Source organism: Heliangelus exortis, chromosome 2, assembly GCF_036169615.1.
Source record: "Heliangelus exortis chromosome 2, bHelExo1.hap1, whole genome shotgun sequence".
Classification (NCBI taxonomy): Eukaryota; Metazoa; Chordata; class Aves; order Apodiformes; family Trochilidae; genus Heliangelus; species Heliangelus exortis.
The window spans coordinates 50,290,796-50,309,663 of record NC_092423.1 but is presented as its reverse complement, the minus strand read 5'-3'; the positions used below and the strand labels follow the sequence as shown (position 1 = coordinate 50,309,663).

General features: G+C 39.7%; 1 protein-coding gene across 3 annotated transcripts in view; it reads right to left on the bottom strand.

The window, feature by feature from the left end:
* The window catches only part of LSM5 (LSM5 homolog, U6 small nuclear RNA and mRNA degradation associated), a 591,871-nt gene that overhangs the window by 570,596 nt on the left and 2,407 nt on the right, over positions 1–18,868 (bottom strand). Inside the window, exons 1-5 of one of the 3 annotated variants that reach the window (XR_011724311.1) lie at positions 14,963–15,116; positions 14,528–14,623; positions 14,278–14,305; positions 13,552–13,624; positions 11,340–11,630 (exon numbers count right to left, since the gene is read on the bottom strand). Coding sequence is in view for 1 of the 3 variants with exons in the window: in XM_071736097.1 (XP_071592198.1) it covers positions 11,598–11,630; positions 13,552–13,624; positions 14,278–14,305; positions 14,528–14,623; positions 14,963–15,008 (276 nt within the window). In the remaining 2 variants the exon portion in view is untranslated. Of the gene's footprint in view, positions 1–11,334; positions 11,631–13,551; positions 13,625–14,277; positions 14,306–14,527; positions 14,624–14,962; positions 15,117–18,868 lie in introns of those variants that run through there. The other 2 variants (XM_071736097.1, XR_011724312.1) reach the window with 2 other exon arrangements.

Here is an 18,868-nt window from a genome sequence, read left to right as displayed (position 1 = left end):
TCCTCGGTTTTGGGGTGTGGTAAGGGAAAGCTTGTTTTACTCAAATATTCATTTTCTAAAAGATTAATAAGTTGAAGAAGTAAAAGTACTAATGACATGCTGCATTGCAGAATTATATGCAGGCAACCAAATTTAACAAATGTGAAAATTAAGCTTGCCAGCCCAACATAAAGCCAAATTGCACACAAGCATCACACTTCCTATGCATTTGGTTTTTCTCACAGCATCACCAGCAAGTTGTAAATAGAGGAATTCCATACAGTTCCTTCAGACACAGTACACAGGACCTGCACATACAGCTTAAAAAGTCACAGGTAACTTATTCTTTAGTTGGGCCATCTCAGATTTTAAGGGGGTACATGACAAATTACTTGGTTTTAGTGACTCAACAGCTAAAAGTTGCCTTCCAGTCATGATACCATCATGATGGCAGGAGCAGCTGTTGCAGAGTTAAGGACTCATAGTCAGTATTTTTTTCTGCAACACCAAGCAGGTGAAATTGGGGTCTGGCACAATGCAAGATCCAGGTTCTCCTTCTGGCTCTGCTTGAGATGATCTACTGTTGCTATATTTCAGCTTGAGGGAAAACTTATAGGATCACTGACTTCCTTATAATTTTTTAACTCTGAGATTTGCCTGAATCCAGAAGCATAAAGCACTCCAGCATGCAAAACGAATGAAAGTTTCATGAAAAGATTTGTAGAAATAAGCCACAAAACCTTCTCTCTGCTGTGGGAAAGACTGCGGCCTTAATTTTTTTTTTTTTTATCAGGCATCAGCTTCTAAATTCAAGACCCAAACTGACAGGAAATGAGGCTACACAAATTCATAGAACAGTTAATATCAGGGATACCTGCTTCCCTTTTGTCAGCTGTCAGGGCTGTGCCCAGTCTGTGAGCAGAAACATTTGCCAGCAGAATTAAAGAGATGCACCTGCCAACAGATGCCCTTCCTGTCAGCCAGGTGACAAGTCTTTTGTCAGGAGCTATGACATTTCATCTGTGGTGGAGGCAGACAGAGCAGGACCAGCAGACACATGACACCAAAGTCTGCCCTGGTACAAAGACAGAAAGAACAGCATTGCTCAGCAACCCAAGAACAATTGTGGGGGGAGGAAGACTAATGGGGAAAGGAAAGTGCACTCATTCTGATCTACCAGCAGCCCAACCATTTTAACTGCAGCTATCTGGAGAAGTACTAAAGCATATACAGTGTGTGTGTGTGTATATATATATATCTACATATATATATATATATATATATATATATATATATATATATCATAGTGGCTGCATTTCAAAGCCAGGCCCACAACAAAAGGTGGATGGTGCCTTTGTATTCTTCCTCCATTTGCTGGTTTTCTCTCTCCTCAAGAGCTCAAAGCACATCTTCCACCTTTAGCTTGGTCTTCCTCTCTCCTCCCAGCACCCCCTCAACCTTGAGAGGCTCAGCAAAAACCTACAATTGCACCATTCAACAGATACAAATCCTTTTGACTGTGCTGCTCCCCTGGACTGTACATCTTTGTAGCATTTCCATGCCACAGCTAGCAGCCTTTCAACACTCACAAGTTACACAATGGACTAGTCTAAGTTTTCAAGCAAATGGAACCCAATTACATGGATTAAATTTTAATTTTATTTACACTGAAAACTAATTAATCCTGATTTCTAGCCTTTGACAAGCATTTTAAGAGGATTCCTCTGTCAGGTTTGATGACTTGGAAGACAACAAACATACTGTCACAGACCAAGAGGTTTAATGTATTTATTTAGAAAATTTATTGCTGTTGAAGCTTCTTAAGTATCTGATTTTTAATGAGCTGTGGGCCTTCCCTCATCTACTGAAAAATAAGTTTCAAAGTGAAAATTTAATTCCATCTCCAAAGTTGAAGTTTATTTAAAGAAAAAAATAAAAAACAGTTGAGATCAAGAATTTTTTAGCTCTGGGTAGTTTAAGGACTCATTTTCCAGGAGGATGCAAGCCACACTCCAAGCATTTCTTCCCCTCTCCAGACAACCATTCCTCATTTCCTTTGTGCCCAGATACCTTCACTGAAATTCCATGAGAAAGCAGCAGGAACTCGCTTAGCACTTTCTCACCAGGACACAAAACAAGCTGAGGCAGTTCTGGGGTATTAAAAACAAATAAATAAATACAAAACTCCTTATCTACTTATGCAAACAAGTGGGGTTAAGTGGGGCTAGGTAACCACCAGCACTTTTAAAAAGGCACGTTCTGATCCATCAGTCTGACATTCAGTTTTTAACATAGTAGGCTGTAAACTATGATTTATGTATTCTGCCTACTTGTTGTCCAGAGACATTTAATCCAAATGTGAGTTACTACTGTGTTTTCCATAGGCAGATTAAATTCAGAAGCACTGGTTATCTCAAACGTTAAGAATGAATTGTCACTTCCTCTAATGCAAATAACTGTGAGCTATTATCTAGATGCATATCATACTCAGGAGATCAGAGACTGTTAACCTGTGACAGACTCATATGCCTAAGAACACTGCTGTGTCAGTTAAATGATAAATTTTTGCTAATAAACTGTCTATATTGCAGATCTCAGACCTGACATATATGTTTAGCTACAGGAAGTTCAAGTAAGAAAAAACAACTCTGTGGAATTTTAGGCAGAACACACAAACCAACAGACACACAGAGCAGAAAACTAAACTGCTTGGAAGATTCTGGAGAACTGACAGAAGAGGGATAAACAAAGAGGAGCAGAGATATATTGCAAATATTTTTTTTTCACTGGATGTTATTCTACTGCTTTCTTATATATATTATTTTAAAATAAAGCTTTTGTATTTTTGTTTTCCTGAGCTTCCCATTCTTTGTGAACTGTGAAATAGCTGTGAAGACCTGAAATCATCATTTTGATTTTACATTCTGATGTTAAAAGAAAATGCCATAAAATTCTGATTAACAACATTTGTTATATTAGTGGTTGCCTTCCTTTGAGAAAAATAAATCTTTCAAGGTGGTGGCTCTCTCCCGCAAGTTCAAAATTTCAGCACTGATTTCTCCAGATATTTATAGTATATAGCATCAAGCCACTGAAACTCTGTACACAAAAGTGTACAAACACTACTAAGTATGTGAATTTTTGTTATACGTTACATAATGTGTGGCCAGTATAAAGGAAAAAGAGAAATTCAACTACTTTTTTTCCATTTATACAGCCATGATGTACTTTTGGTTCATCCCTAATAGTTACCATAATAAACAACAATCATACTAAGTTTGGCACAAACCTCTTCTGGTATATTGGAGTGTAGACTAACAGCTCCCCTTGCCTTAAAACCCACTAATGTTTCCATTTTAAGACTGCCTTGTTATTTGATTTTTGATATAAGCTTGACAAGAAATGGGATGGGGAAAGCAGCAATGCAAGAGAGATTTAATTAAAGCAACAGACCCATCCACTTTGTCTCTTGGGACTATTGCCATAGTGAAATGATTTTTATAGGCAGCAGCCTAAAAACCACTTGCCAATTATTTGAACTAAAGTGGATATGTTGTGCCTGGGTACTCATGACACCATTCCATCCTCTGGGACACTCCAGCATGTCAGAAAAGCAAAAAGAAAGATGGAGAAAAAAAACCATAATCAACATCAATAGCAAGTAGAGTATCATCTCTTATTTGCTAGGCAAAAATCTGGATTAAATTGTAACAGCTCTCCCCTAAGAGCTTCACTTTCTTAGCTCTGACCAAGGTTCCAGAACCAGGCAGTTTTCACCCTCAGATCCACTGTGAGGGCAGAGGACTAATTTACCAGAGAACCACAGCTTTCTTTCAGCTAAATGTTTAACGTGAGGCAGAAAACAGAGCTACAGCTAGCTGAGAAATGTTATTCTTGCAAAATTACCCTTCCACATCAGTTTGGCCTGTAGAAAAAACTCACTGAATTTGTTTGCTTTTCTTTAGATTAGCACGAGTCCTACAGCTAGCATGCAAGGCAGGTAAGTTTATAGTATATATAGCTATTCTCTGTAGGAACAATTCCCTTTTAATCTCACAGGGCAGCAACTTTTCCCCAAGGTAGTTAAACCTTTGCAAGAGGAAACTATTAGTTTTAAATTTGGTGTATATTTCAACTATTTACAGGTCTTAACAGTATTGATGACTTCAGCAGGAAAAAATGAAGGGTTTCACTTTTAAAACTGCCCCTGCTGTTTGCATAAACTGCTAATTTAATCTTGGAGCAAGAACTATGTGCCCTTTTGGCACACAGGTTAGAAAATTAATCAACTTAATGTGACAATTTCTTTTCTTATACCCAATCTGAGACTTCCAGAACACAGTGAAATTTTATGTGAAAACTTGAATTCAGCTTAATATTAGTTCCTTCATGTTCAGTAATACATTCTTCTTTGCTTATGTGTTTCATTTAGCTACTGAATATTCACACCTTCACTTGTGAAGAAAACAGGTGATTTGGCAGCATCTTGGATTTCTTCCTGACAAAATCTCCTGCCATGGTTTTGGGGTAAATTATAAGGCCCTGCAACATCTCATTTGGTTCTTCTGTTGTAATGAAACCTTCATTTCAACTTAGTAACCACAGTGCATCATGGAATACACACAGCATAGCATCCACAGGAAGTTTGAAACTGAACATAGGATTAAAAAAATTGCCTAGAATATGGTAAAGGCAGTTGCTTACAGCTTAGCTTGCAACCTGTAAGGTACTGTTCATTCTGACTTCAGTCCAACAAAGTGTAGAAACTGCAGTTCACTTATTATTATTAGATCTGTGCACTAGTGGATCAACTAGGAGTTGAAATTTCCTCTTAATGAGGTGTAAGCATATGTCTTTTGATTGAGACAGAACTTAATGAGTTTTTATGCTTTATGTGGGAGGAAACAGAGCATGACCCATTGCAGAACCTGTAAGGACAAATTGCTCATTCAAAATTTATTCATTAAAATAAAACCAGAAGAGCAACTTCACATTATTTCACTGCTTTGCATCATGTGGGCACAGTATTTCTAAATTAGTGTTGAGTGTACTAGAACCAGATGTACCATTTCACAAAAGTGTGGTCCCACTTAAATTCATTAGGGTTTCTTCTGCTCTTAAACATGAATCAGGCACTTAAAAGCTTCAGGAGACTTGTAAACTCTCTTGCTATCTATGCTATAAAATAATAAATAGATTATTATGGAAGAACTCATAAGAGAATAATTTAATCCTTTAGACTAGCTGTGATACCAAAATTATTTATGATGCATTTAAGTTTGAAGTTCTGATGTATTACCTAGTTGTTTATGATTTCCCTCAGTAGTAAACCACTGGCAATGTGCATGAACACAAGAAATTATTCATGGGGCACATTTATCCTTTATACAGTAAAAGTAGTTTTTAAATCAAAAAAAAAAAAAAAAAAAAAGAGATATTTTACCTCTCTTCAAAATGGTATGAAAATTACTTTCTCTAAAATTATGTCCCATTTATTACTCTAAATTTTCTTTCCTGAAAACGTAATTTTTTTCAAGTTTTTTCTTCTAATGAGCATCAACACAAAAAAATTCAAAATTGTTTAAGCAAAATATTTCCTAAAGTTGCTCTTGATCAACATCCCATTTTTTTCCAACAAATAAATGAGTGCAACCAAGTTCCTTTCAAGAGCCACACAAAAGGAGAAAGTACAGATTCTGCTTTGTATGCTAACAAGTGTGTGAAGGAGCTGCTACCACTTTGAAAATTATGTAGGCTCTGCTGCACCAGTTTTGAAATGGGGAAGAAAATCATCCTTCATCGGTACAACATTTATGTTCATATTTTCACATTAGCAAAGCAAACCCATTGTTTAAAGATGCTGACTAGGATTACCTGGTGCAAATATTACTTTAGAATTCAATCTTGTTTGTTAGCTGATAATACAACTGCTGTGTCTTCATTACTGACACTACATGATTTCATGAACAAATTTCTCTCTGAAGGGGCCCAGTTATATTTTATATTCCAGTAACACATTTGTACTCAATTCTTATCTCTCACTTAGAGATGAGCAGTGTGCTATTTCTTCAGTGTCTACTTATCACATGAGCAAGTCAACAAATCTCTTTTCCAAACAGTTTGCAAAGATATGGCAGCTCATTCCAGTCATGAACTGACCCTGAACAAGAATACAAAAGGATCAATGTGAGAAAGACCTTTGGTGTTACAGAATCCAGACAAACTGGAACAGCTTTCTTCTCTTAATTTGGAAAGAATTCTGTTTGACAGCTGTTTATATTGATAATCCACAAGTTATTTTCTACTCTTTTTAAACAAAGGGCTAAGGCAGTGCCATTGGCAAATTCAAAACAAACCCTGAAACAAAAATCAGGTCAAAGTCTGACGAAGCAGCACCAATGATTAAGACAGCTGTAACATGGAAGGCATAGCAAGCAACAGTTGTGTAAGTCATTAATAATTTACCATGACTCTGTTTCAAATACTGACACTTTCCATTACCTCAATTATGCCTGAGATCATTACATCAGCTATCACACAAGTGTAATCTTGTTAACTTTGAAGTAAAATCTGATAGACAACACAAAACACGAAGTTACACAAACAAGGCTACTACACAGTGATGTCTCAGACCATTTGGAATTGGGCACTGGGCTTTAATTTCTGGCTTTGAAAACCTCTCCCCACCTCTCCTTTACTCTCTATCTTTCACTAAGTCCAGTGGGAGTTCCCTCATGTGCCTCATGCTTTTAATTTAGTCATCCAAATCCCATGGATCTGCACTGCAGCCTTGAAGACCAGTATGCTAGCCTCCTCTTGAAGTCACCTAGTTTTTATGTACCATTTCTCACAAACTGGAAGGCCCAGTGATTCTCTGTCACACATCTCACTCGAGTTACTACACCCACACATTATTTTTGCAGCATTTTATTCCCATGGATTAGCTGCTGAACCCCTCAGATGATGCACTACATTTCAGGAAGGGTGTAGTATGACTAGTGAGTCCACAGGAAGTCCAAGAGGGTGCTCAATGATCTACCAAAATCTGACTTCAAAGTATGATTTAAAAAACAGCTGCTTAGTTTGGAAAGGGAAGCGCTGAAAAGAGATGTTTAATCATCTAAAAAAGTAGCTATAAAGAAAAATTAGTGAGCATCCACTGCACAAGATGCAGCAATGGTAAGAAAAGGCACTTGGAACACATCACTTGCAATCCACTGAAACAACACCTACAATAGTTAGAACATTGGCACACTAGCTTTTCTGTTCCAAATCAATACACATTGCCTGTTGTCATTTGCAAACAAACACATCAGAATCAGTAGAAGCATGTAGAGCACCAAAAATGAAATTTAAATATGTCACAGGTAAGATACTTGTTCTCAGTACAGTTTTCAAGGTTATACAATTGTAAAATAGCTTGTGAGAATGAGAATCCTGGTATCTGCCTTTAGTGAAGTTAGATTTCAAACTATATTCTGGTTTGGTTATTTCCAAATGTTTTAGAAATAAAAATCTTGGCAAAGTGATTGTCTCACACACTGCAGAAAAACAGTGTTTCTCCCACTGTGAAAGGAGCATAAAAATACTCTTATCTACATGTTAGACAGCACGACTGGGGTCACAGGGAGAATTTGTACTTTTCCACTGAGTAAAAGGAGCAGACCAGGTGCTTTGTGCCTCCTATGTAGCCAGAGCATGCAGTTGCCTGGTAACTTGCTTTGAGCTATTGCATATTAATCACACACACATGTAGAGAGACAAAGGTGACCCCTTAGGCTGATCTCCCAATATGGCTTCAAGCAACACAACAGCTCATAGCAATTCAGGTATTTTAACAGTAAATTTCATGGAATTTAGGTGTGTGCTGATACTGCTTGATGCACAGAACTTTTATAAATAAAAAAACAATACAAGTTATCTGTGTGTGACTTTACAGCATACAAAAGGCATGGTTTACAAACCAAGTATCAATTACTAGCAATATTTACCTGCTCACAAGGCATCATGTAATGAATGCCTCAGGCTCTACAGGCATAAACTGATAGACCATTATGATTTGAAAGATTTACATAAATTCTAACAGGGGACCCACAACTGAGGTGTTTCAGTGTTTGGGCTAGACTCATTGTAAATATGAGTAAATATGTAAATAACTTAATTCTAACACAGGATAAAACTGATATAGAAATTTCCTCTTGTAAAACTGAAACTGCTCCAATTAAACTGTTCACTCACTTTTAAGTTACTAAATTGTGGTAATAAGCAACTTAAATCAATCTCTCTCACCCCAGCTACAAACCATGACCATATCCAGTCTTTGCATCAAACTACACAAGATCTTGGTTTGTTCCAGCCATATCACTAGCATAACCTGTACAAATTCACTAAATAAACAAGTTTTTCAGTAATAAAAGCAGTGTCTAACAGCAGTTACACCATGTCTCACAACTGAAAAAGTTAATACTTCCATCACAGCAACCTCACGAAAAAAGAATAAGTCTTCATTGTCCTCAATCAACTTGAGGGGCTGCAAGAAATTAGTGAAGTTGTGAACATGGGTTCTAAAACGTCACTATCAGTATAATTTAGAGATCAAAGAAGATTCAGCCTCCAGTTAAGATGATCAAAGACAACTTTGATTTCAGATGACCAGTCATCACAATACTACAGAGTATAAAATCTTATTATCAAGATTCTTAGCTAGCTTAAGTAAGTGCATTCTGATGAAGTCAATGAAACCAAACACACAATCATATGAAAAAAATCTCTTGGTGTGTCTTAGACCTGGAAAAGTCTCTTGAAAAAACGTTTAACTTTAAAACCAAATTCTCTATTTCCCACAATCTCACAACACCAAGCAGTAGTAGGACCCTAATATTTTAGTAGGACCCTAATATTTACTTCCAATTTCTTACTTTAGTTTTTACTTTAAATTAAAAAGGGACCACAGATAAACAAGATTTTCATAGCTCCTCAGAAACAGAATAGTTTACCTTTCCCCTTGAAAAGCTGTTTTTGAGTAAAGACCTGATCTTTTTCTTTCTCCCAAGCATGAAACCTCTCTTCAGTTTAAGACCATTTTTAAAATACTGAGTAAAGCAGAAATTAAGTGCACAAACTGGAATGTTTAATAGCATCTTACTAGAAAAAAAAAACAAAAACAACATAATAATAAACTGTCGAGATATCCTTTAAGTGTTCTGATGAAAAGACTTAACTTATGGCTAGGAAATAGTGTTTGGGGCCCAAACCAAGAGATGATGTTCCAATCAAATTTAAGTTGTTGGTTGGTTTGTTGGGGTTTTACTTGTTTTTAAAAAAAAACAACAAACAAAACAAAAAAACAAACAAAAAACCCAAACAAACAACTTGATGTATTAAAAAAAAGCTGGAGAAGGAAACTGGGACAGAAATTAGAAACTACTCCAGGAGTCAATTGTACAGATGGTAACCCTGCAATTTAAAAATTACATTTGCAGAACATATGTTTGGAACCAGCAAGTCAAAACTAGGATGCTTCAAGGGAAAGAGGAGGGAGTCGTCTTCTCCTTTAACAAGCTAAAGTTCTTACTTTTTGGGCTAAGAGCCAGCTAGCAGAAATCAGCATTTCTGTCTGATAAAGCAAGTATCCTGGTTTGGGCCAGGATAAAGGCGATTTTCTGTCTTGTACTTTTGCTTTTAGCTAAGTCTCTTGTAAGTAGTTGCACTTGCTGAAATTAACAGCAAGTTTCTCAGACAGTGTGTGCTTCTAGGACTGGTAACACTCAATGTTTATAGTTACTGCTGGAGACTGGTGTGCAGAGCCAAGGACACTGCTCAGCTCTGAGGAAAACATTTTACCCTCCAGGAGGATAAAGAGGTCTCACCTGCATCCCTCCTTTGGGGAGGAACGGACAAGATAGATGCCAGAACTGACCAAACAGAGTATTCCATCCCATATACGTCACCCTCAGTATAAATTTGAGGGATCATGAGGGCCAAGCCAGATTTCCTGCTTCCAGCTTCTGGCTGCCTGCCCTTCCTGCCTTTCCTGCTTCCCTTCCTTCACCCTGGCATCCTGGAAGGATCCCGTCCGTTCATCTGCCTGTGGTCCTGATCCATGCCAGCCCTTATCTGTGTGTTCCTGCCTCCAGTTCCCAACTGCTGCCGACTCCAGGAGTCCAGCCTGGACTTTCCCAGGGCTGCCCTGCAGCCTCAGTGGTGACGTGAGAGCTACTGGGGGGGAGGGGGAAGGAATGTGGTATCCGTTTTCTTGTATATTTGTATATATTTAGCAATTTTTCCTATTTATCATTACTGTTTCATTAAAGTTGTGTAGTTTAGTTTCCAACCCATAAGCCTCTCTCCCTTATTCTCTCTCCTTTCTTATCAGGGAGGAGAGAGAGATTAATAGAGAGCATCTGTTACTCGGTTTAATTGCCGGGCCAGTGTTAAACCGTGACAGCAAGGCAAAAGAATCTTCCAACTTCCTTGCAGTTTCTTGCTCCTAAGACCCTTCTTCAACTCTTCTTTCTTCTTCTGGTGATGGGAAGGCAAAGCATGTCCTGTCCCTGTGAGCCCATACTGTACCCTCCTTGTTTACAGTTACAGCAAGCACCTGGGATTCCTCTCCTCCAAAGGTATTTACAGATAGAAATCAGCTGAGTGGTGTATTATGGAAGCATAATCTGCAGTAGACCTGACTAAGAAACAGCTGGGTTTTGTCCACCACGACAAAATAGAAACACTTCTAAAGTAGTAGTTGCACCCAAAATCTGTCAGGCTTTTGTATCACAGAACAGATGCAGCTGAATGAACGAACATTTACTCTAAAACGACTTCTCCCAACTCTACAAGCAGGCACGAGCAGTTCCTGCCTTAATTAAGTATTTGCACAGCACCACTCAGTGGTGAAAGCGCAGTCACCGCTGAAATGAATGAGACGTTTAAGCACCAGACTTTTTTTTTTTTTCTTTTTCTCCCGCCCCCCCGAACACGAACTAGGTCTGGGTTGTCTGTCCCTGCCTGCCAAGTACCCTTACAGCACCTTGACTATAAAAAAGTACATTTACCAAGCAAAAGAGCAAGAGAGCTGAACCTCATTCTCCAGCACTCAAACACATGGCTTCTGATAACACAGCCTGAAGCTGTGCCCAAAGAACAATCCAGCTTAGTACCTGCCTCTACACCAAAGAACAGCAACACCAGCTCACAACTTGTGTTAACATTATACAGACGTGGGCCCTAAACAAATGCAACCCATGCAGAAAACTGTCAGCAACTGAAATATAACCACTATTTTTCCATTCCATCAACCAGTTACAAAACTATCAATAATTTGTGCACTTCCAAAACAGAACACAGCAGCTAACAAAAACAAAGTCTTTTATTCAGACCAGTGCATCTTTACAAGAAAGTCATGATTTCAAATAACAAAAATCAGCATTATCACTAGCAATGCACCTTTCCTGCAGAGGAAATCCTTGTTTCAAATGTCAACTGCAAGAGTGTGTAAACACAAAAAAAACAAAATCAAAACCAACCCATACAAAAATCTACCCAGATCCATACCCCAATAGCTCTCTTTAGATTATTCATATAAAAAACACGTCTTCAAAGATGAAAAGTGTCTCAATTTACACTTCAGGTCCTTCTCCTCCAGGAACCAGCTATAAAAGAACAAGACAATTTTGTGTTAGTGCTATAGATTTGAATTTTACAAGGCCTTCTCTGACAGCTCTTGCTTTACATTTTAGCAGATGGAAACTTCTTGGTAGAACATGGAAGTGTTTATAGATTCAATATTATATTATCAAAAATAATATATTGAATATTATAGATTCAATATTATATTGATATAGATATATATCAATATATCTATATATATAGATATAATATTATCAATATTATAATATATCAATATTATTCAATAATATCTACCAACAGAAGTGGTCAGTTATTCTCAGAAAAGTACATGCCAGAAAATGGTCCCAAAACATAAACCATGTTTAACAAAACACAAAGGGGATCCTGGATAACACACTAGCACACATGTTGTGTTTTGTCTTCGTTATTCACTCCAAGGAGATGATTCTGTCTAGAAACACTACAGCTCGTTTTTAAAAGCACACGGAACAGACTTCCTTCCATGAAGCATTTCTTCAGTTGCTGTTTCTTCTCTACACCTCTATACTGGGGAGGTGGTTTCCTTTTTCCACTTCTATTGCTAAGCAGAGCCCAAAACCTAATTAAAAACTTGAACCCTTATACAGGCAGCTGGAAGTAAGACAGCACAGCATTTTCCTTTGAAGAAAGAACTCAACAACAGAAAAAGAAAAATATTAATATGGGAAAAAAATAAGGGGAAAACCATTCCTTTTACTGGTATATTCTTAGCAATTCACTGAGCACTTCCAGAGACAAAGAGCTGTCTTGCTTTTGGGCCTGAAGTAAGAAAAAGTCTAAATCATGGTCTTCCTGACATGGGAAGACACAAGATACAGAAACATGTCTATGTTTTGCAGAAAACTTGCACTCTAAGAATCACCAGCTTCTGCTTCAAGAGCTTGCAGCAGTAATTTTATCCCATGTAAGTCAAAACATGCATTATCCTTTAAGGACACAGAACAATAAGCAAAGCAGAAAAAGGCTCTGAAATTAGGTCAAGATGGCACTTGCTCAGATATGCAGTAAGAAGGTGCAAGGTAGGTAAGGCAGACACAAAACAGAGATTCTTCCTCATTGGCACAGAGCCAATTTAGATCAGCCCTCCTCTTCTCTTCCCACAAAATTAGCTGTACCCTTATGTAGGAAGTCCAGGTCCTGTTGCCATTTATGCAGACAAAAAAACTACTGTGGATCTGCTTTTGTGGTATTTGGGAAGTTGAACAATTCAGCCTAGGGATGCATAACCACAGTATTTAATTACTATTTCAGTACTGATCTACATACATTAGCACATGATAAACTAAAAATCATGGTGCTTCTGATCTGATGTAGTCCAACAGGACTTACTCCACATTTTTTTTTTCAGAGCACATCAAGGTACAGCTTTCCAGGCATCACATAGGATCATAACTACCAAATGATTTTACAAGCTTGTAAGCATTCAAACTGCTGCAAACAGATCTGTACACAGGATAATGGATGAAATGCAGATGTATCCCTCCCTACATATTTACCCAGGCAAACACACATGAGTTAGAAGCAAGTGTATGAGCCTACAGAGTAGGCAACAATGTCAGTGATTCCTGTGCACACCTGAAGACCAGAAAAGCATTCACCAAAATAAAACCAGGGCTATGCTCTTTTCATGTTTGTTTTTATAATGTGGGCTTTTTTGTATGAGTTTTTGTTGTGCTTGTTTGGGTGCTCTTTTTGTTTTTTAAACTATAAAATGTACCAAGTAAGGTTATAAGATCACTTTTCCAGCATCATTCATACACACATATGCTGAGGAAGCTACTTGGAAGTAGCTTATGCAATGGAACAGCCTGGAAAGCTCAGCTTCAAAGTAGTTATACTCAATTACTGAGCAATTCACAGGTACAGAACATAAACACATGCAGCCTTTGAGCAATTATGACTTACCATTGTTATGTTATTCCCATTTAGCAAAATCTGGTCTAGCTTTGTGATTCTTCTGCCCTCGGGTGTAATCTCACTGGAGTACCAACAAAAAAAAGTAAGAACACATAATCAGGAACATTACAGTTTTGATCACAGAATTGACATAAATCCCTACATGAAGATGATGTTTTCTGGAAATAACAAATGAATTAGCCATACTGCAGAGTGATCTTGATAAATTCACCATGGGCAAAGAAAGCTACCTGGCAACTAAGATCCATTGCACTTTTCTGCTCAGTACAAAAAGATATAGATTCAACCTCTAAATCTTGGCAATTTCTTGAATACCACCTATTACCTACTGAATACCACCCCAAAAGAGGACCAAATAGCAACATATCATTGCAAAGTAATAAATAGTTAGGTCTGCAAACTTTCTTAAACTGCCTAGACCTTAAGGAAATGTAAAAGTAGGAAATGTAAAAAACTTCTGGAAATTTCAACACACAACCCATGCAAAATTAAGGCTACAGTTTAGGAGTCTGATTAACAGTATATATATAAGTCATGCAACTGCTACTGTATGAGATAGCTGTCCTGAATAGGTCGCCCCCTTGTTATTCAATGGAATAAACCGTTCAGCTAGCAAACACTCAAAAAAATGTAAAAAAACTTCACTTATAGTTCTTACACAATTTCTTCTCTCAGGAAAACAAATTATCAACAGGAGGCAGAAATAACACTTACAATTCTGTAACGTCTTCTAACACCATATCTGAAAATCCAGTTTCAAGGAAAATAAGGCCCAGAAGTATTTAATGCTATTTTCACTTCATACTGAACTATGATTTTATATATATAATAAAAGTATGAAAATAATACAACTGTTCATACAAAAAAAAGGTTCTACCCAGTGAACTCGAACTTCTCAGAAGTAGCAAAGAAATACAGACGAAGAATAAAGGGAACGGGTTTAAACACCCCAGTCAAAGGATACTGACAAAGTCATCAAATCCTAGAAGCGTTCCAACAATTTCTTTATCGCTCTTCATCACGATATGAATGCGTGAACCTATGCACTTGTCCACAAGCTCTGTGAGTAAAAACAAAAACAAACAAAAAAAAAAAAACCAAAACCGAAAGGTACAATAGATGGTTTTACAGGATCCTTCGAACAAAATCCCCGACATTGGGAGGGTAAAAAAAAATACAAGATCCATATAATTTTTAAAAGCGTCCTTGCACCTGGCCCACCCTGTTCAAGCTTCCCGCCATGCCACCGCGCTCGCACCACCCAGAGGCTCCAGCAAATGGCGTCTCCCTGCCCCTCGCCGCTCGGTCGGACACCGGACGGGTTCCCCCATCCATCCCTCCCTCCCCTCGCCCCCCGGCCCTGTCCCGGAGAGCGCGGAGGCCCCGGCGCGGCCGTTACCGAGCGGCAGCAGCTGGGAGGGGTTGGTGGTCGCGTTGGCCGCCATGATGGATCCAGACCTCACCAATCGCTGTCCCTCACCACAGATCACAAGTGCCGCCTGCAGCCCCGACCAGCAGATGGCAGAGCAGTCGCCCCGCCCCGGCCTCGGCCCCGCCCTCCTACAATTTTTATTTTTTTTTTTTTTTTTTTTTTTAATTTTTTTTTTAATTTTTTTTTTCCCCCCCCCCACTACCCCGCCCCGGGCCGGGCAGCAGAACCTTAGGCTGTCACCCATACAGCTGGCCCGGCGGCCCACAGATGCTGCTCCACCCTTCACCAAAGTCATCTTGTTCTGGTGTGAAGTGTGGGTTTTATGCGCTGGGTGACATCGCTGGTTTATGTGCTTTTTCTTTTTTCCTCCCAGATCTGCTCGTTGTTCCCAAGAGGACTGTTGCAGAAGGGGTTTTTGGAAGCCCCTTTTTCACGTGTACTCAATTGGCTTAAAGCTGCAAACCCACCCGCTGTTTAATCACACTTTGCGTGCTTTTAATGCCACGGCACGAAATAAACCTGGTATTTCAGCTTCTAGACCCTCACGGTGTGTTTTGTGGCGGGATTCTTCTACAGAAGAATCAAGCTTGGAATATGCTCCCTCCTCTGCCCTGCAGGGCAGTGGTGCCTCCAGAAACACGGGCACCTCCTGAAGGATGAAGAGCTGCTGGCATCAAAGGGCTGCTCGCTGGGTACCTACAGGCACTCAAGTTAATTCCCTGGTGACTCCAAACGCTTGGTCCTTCTGTTCCTGAAGTGAAATACAACCTCTGACATCCAGAGATGCCACTGCCCCACTGGGGTCTGTGCAGGAGCGCTGCACTGTGACTGGGAAAGAGATGGAACACTGGGCTGGAGTGGCTGGTGTATCCCCAGTGAACTGGTGTGTCCCCAGTGGGCTGGGGCTCTGTGAAGTGCCAGCTGGGGCAAGACAATGCCTGGGTGCAACAGCACAGGCAGAACACGGGAACCACTGCAAAAACGTGGATAAGACGTGAAGAGTAAATTTATTTATGTTACCTCACATGGGATGCCCAAAGCAGCACCAGGCAGAGAGACACTAAGTACTCAGCGCTGGTGAGGCCACACCTCGAGTTCTGTGTCCAGTTTTGGGCCCCTCAGTTCAGGAAGGATATTGAGGTGCTGGAGCAGGTCCAAAGGAGGGCAACCAGGCTGGTGAAGGGATCCAGCACAAGTCCCGTGAGGTGAGGCTGAGGGAGCTGGGGCTGTTCAGCCTGGAGAAGAGGAGGCTCAGAGGAGACCTCATCACTCTCTACAACTCCCTGAAAGGAGGGTGTAGCCAGGGGGGGGTTGGTCTCTTTTCCCAGGCAACCCTCAGCAAGACAAGAGGGCACGGTCTCAAGTTGTGTCAGGGAAGGTTTAGGTTGGATATTAGAAAGAATTTCTTTACTGAGAGGGTGATCAGACATTGGAATGGGCTGCCCCGGGAAGTACTGGATCTCCGTCCCTGGAGATATTTAAAAAGAGACTGGATGTGGCACTCAGTGCCATGGTCTGGTAACCACGGCGGTAGTGGATCAAGGGTTGGACTTGATGATCTCAGAAGCCCTTTCCAACCCAGCCGATTCTATGATTCTATGATTCTATTCTAAGGTGGGAATGCACACACTGTGGAGCTCAGAGAGGACCACAGACCGTTCTGGTTTTGCCTGGAAATCAGGCAAAAATTTCAGTGAATCAACAGACATAGTTGATGCCTGTGCATAGTTTATACCTTCTCCATAGCAGGGCAAGAATCTCAAGCATGTTTGACAGGGTCCCTCTGAGCCTATCACAGGCCTATGTTATCTGAACACGTTCTACTTGTCAAGTGCACAAGGATAAACAATTTGTATAGCATATGTATTTTTCTACACCCCAGCTGCAGGTAACTTGAGCATGTTTATAATTTTCCTCAACAATCTTCCATTAGTAACTCACATTCCACCCCCTTGCTCAAGGAACCACTTCTGCTGGGGCTCGTAAAGCTAGAGGTGTCCACTTGGATTTGTGGGGTGTAGAGCAGGGTAATTTGGGGGCATGTATATAAACACGTATAGAAAAAAGAATAAACTTATCCCTACAATAATGCTTTGAACCAGGTGGCACATCCACCTGTCAGGGTGGTGTCAGGGAATTAAACCACTCAGCCAGCCAGGCACCACGAGCAGATTGTTTCATTTGATGCATTAAATCCTGGAGGTGTTGAATGTTGTCCTCTGTGCTGGCTGATTCATCTGTTGTGTTGGAGCAACACACGCCTTCCAAATTGGAGCAGCATTTATGGTGTTGGAGAAGGAGACAGTCCACTGCCAATTGATTTTGCAAGGTTCCTTGGCACACAGCTCTTATGGGGAAAGAATAACTATGAGGAACATGATTATCAAAAGCATTTAGCATAGTATAATTCTGTAAAGCAGCTACTGGGGTTGGCATGCCAATAAAACGTTGTCAAAAGCTCTGCAGTTATTAATCAGTAAAACACAAAATCCAGATGATTTAGTTACAGTAGAGGCCAACCAAATTCAACTACTTACATGCTGATCTTTCAGGAATGTATTCAGGGCATGTGCTTGTTGTACAGAACTACAAAGCACAATGAGCCAACCTGTGGTAAGGGAGGAAAAGAGAAATGTCACCTCCCCCCAGCCATACGTACATCATTGCTCCAGCTCCTTCTGCTAATATTACTTCAGGTTTGATAATGCAGTGTGGGTTAATTGCCCACACAGATTGAAGTGCTGCAGCTTGCATTTTTCCAGATTCAATGTTGTGTTCAATTCAGTCTTAGTTTTTTGATAGCTATTACACCATTCCAGTGCTACATCCTCTAGGTAAGGCACAGGTATTCAAAGATACCTGAAATAGCAGAACTTGAGAATCTGGTAGCAACAAAGGATGTAAAATAAGAGCAGCTGAGGTACAGAACCATACAGCATTCTCAGGGGGTTTTATATGAATCTTCATGTCTAGACTAACAGGTCCTAGCCCCACCATGTCCCTTGGTGTAAACAATTCCATTTGCCCTGTAGTTACTATTTTGGGAGATATCATCTGGAAGAATTGCAATCCTTGGCATGTTTTCTACTGGATCTGATGTAATATGATCACAGAGTGTTTCATTTCAATAGTATTCCCCCAAAAAAGCTTTTTTGATACCTGTTTGCTACTGATAAGAGAAAGAGTCTAAGAAGAAAGGCACAGCAAACACAGCCCTTCATCATACATTCATTACATGTTGTCTCTACTGCTTTTTCCTCTCCCAGGGGAGGACTCCTCACACTCTTCCCCTGCTCTAGCATGGGATCCCTCCAACATGAGACAGTCCTACATTAAGTTCTCCGTGAGCCCTTCCCACAGTTCTTGATGAAATACTCCATGAACTACCCACTGAGTATTAAGATAAAGGCAACTCAAAGAAATGTATGATTAATGTGGGAAGAGTCTGACCAGGGAGGAGGTGGAGTCACCAACCCTGAAATATTTAAAAACTGTGTAGATATGAGGCAGTTCAGGACATGCTATAAAGGGCAGGGTGATACAGATATTGATATATTCCTATTAGTTATTTGACTGGGGGGTGGGATGTTGACAATTGGACGTGGTGATAACTTGGAGGTCTTTTCCAACTGTGACAATTCTGTGATTCTGTATAACAAACAGTTCATTTCAGGCTGTAGCCCTAAACATCACTTTTAAAAATGGTGTTTTGATGTTTTTCTAATTGCATGTTTAACATTAGTTTTAGAAAATAGCTCACATTTGATTAAGTGGCCTTTATTTCATTGTTAATGTTTTGTGTTACAAAACAAGTGTGACTCACACTTGAACTCCCCCACATGTACACAGTTTTCCTGCAGAAATCAGAGCCCC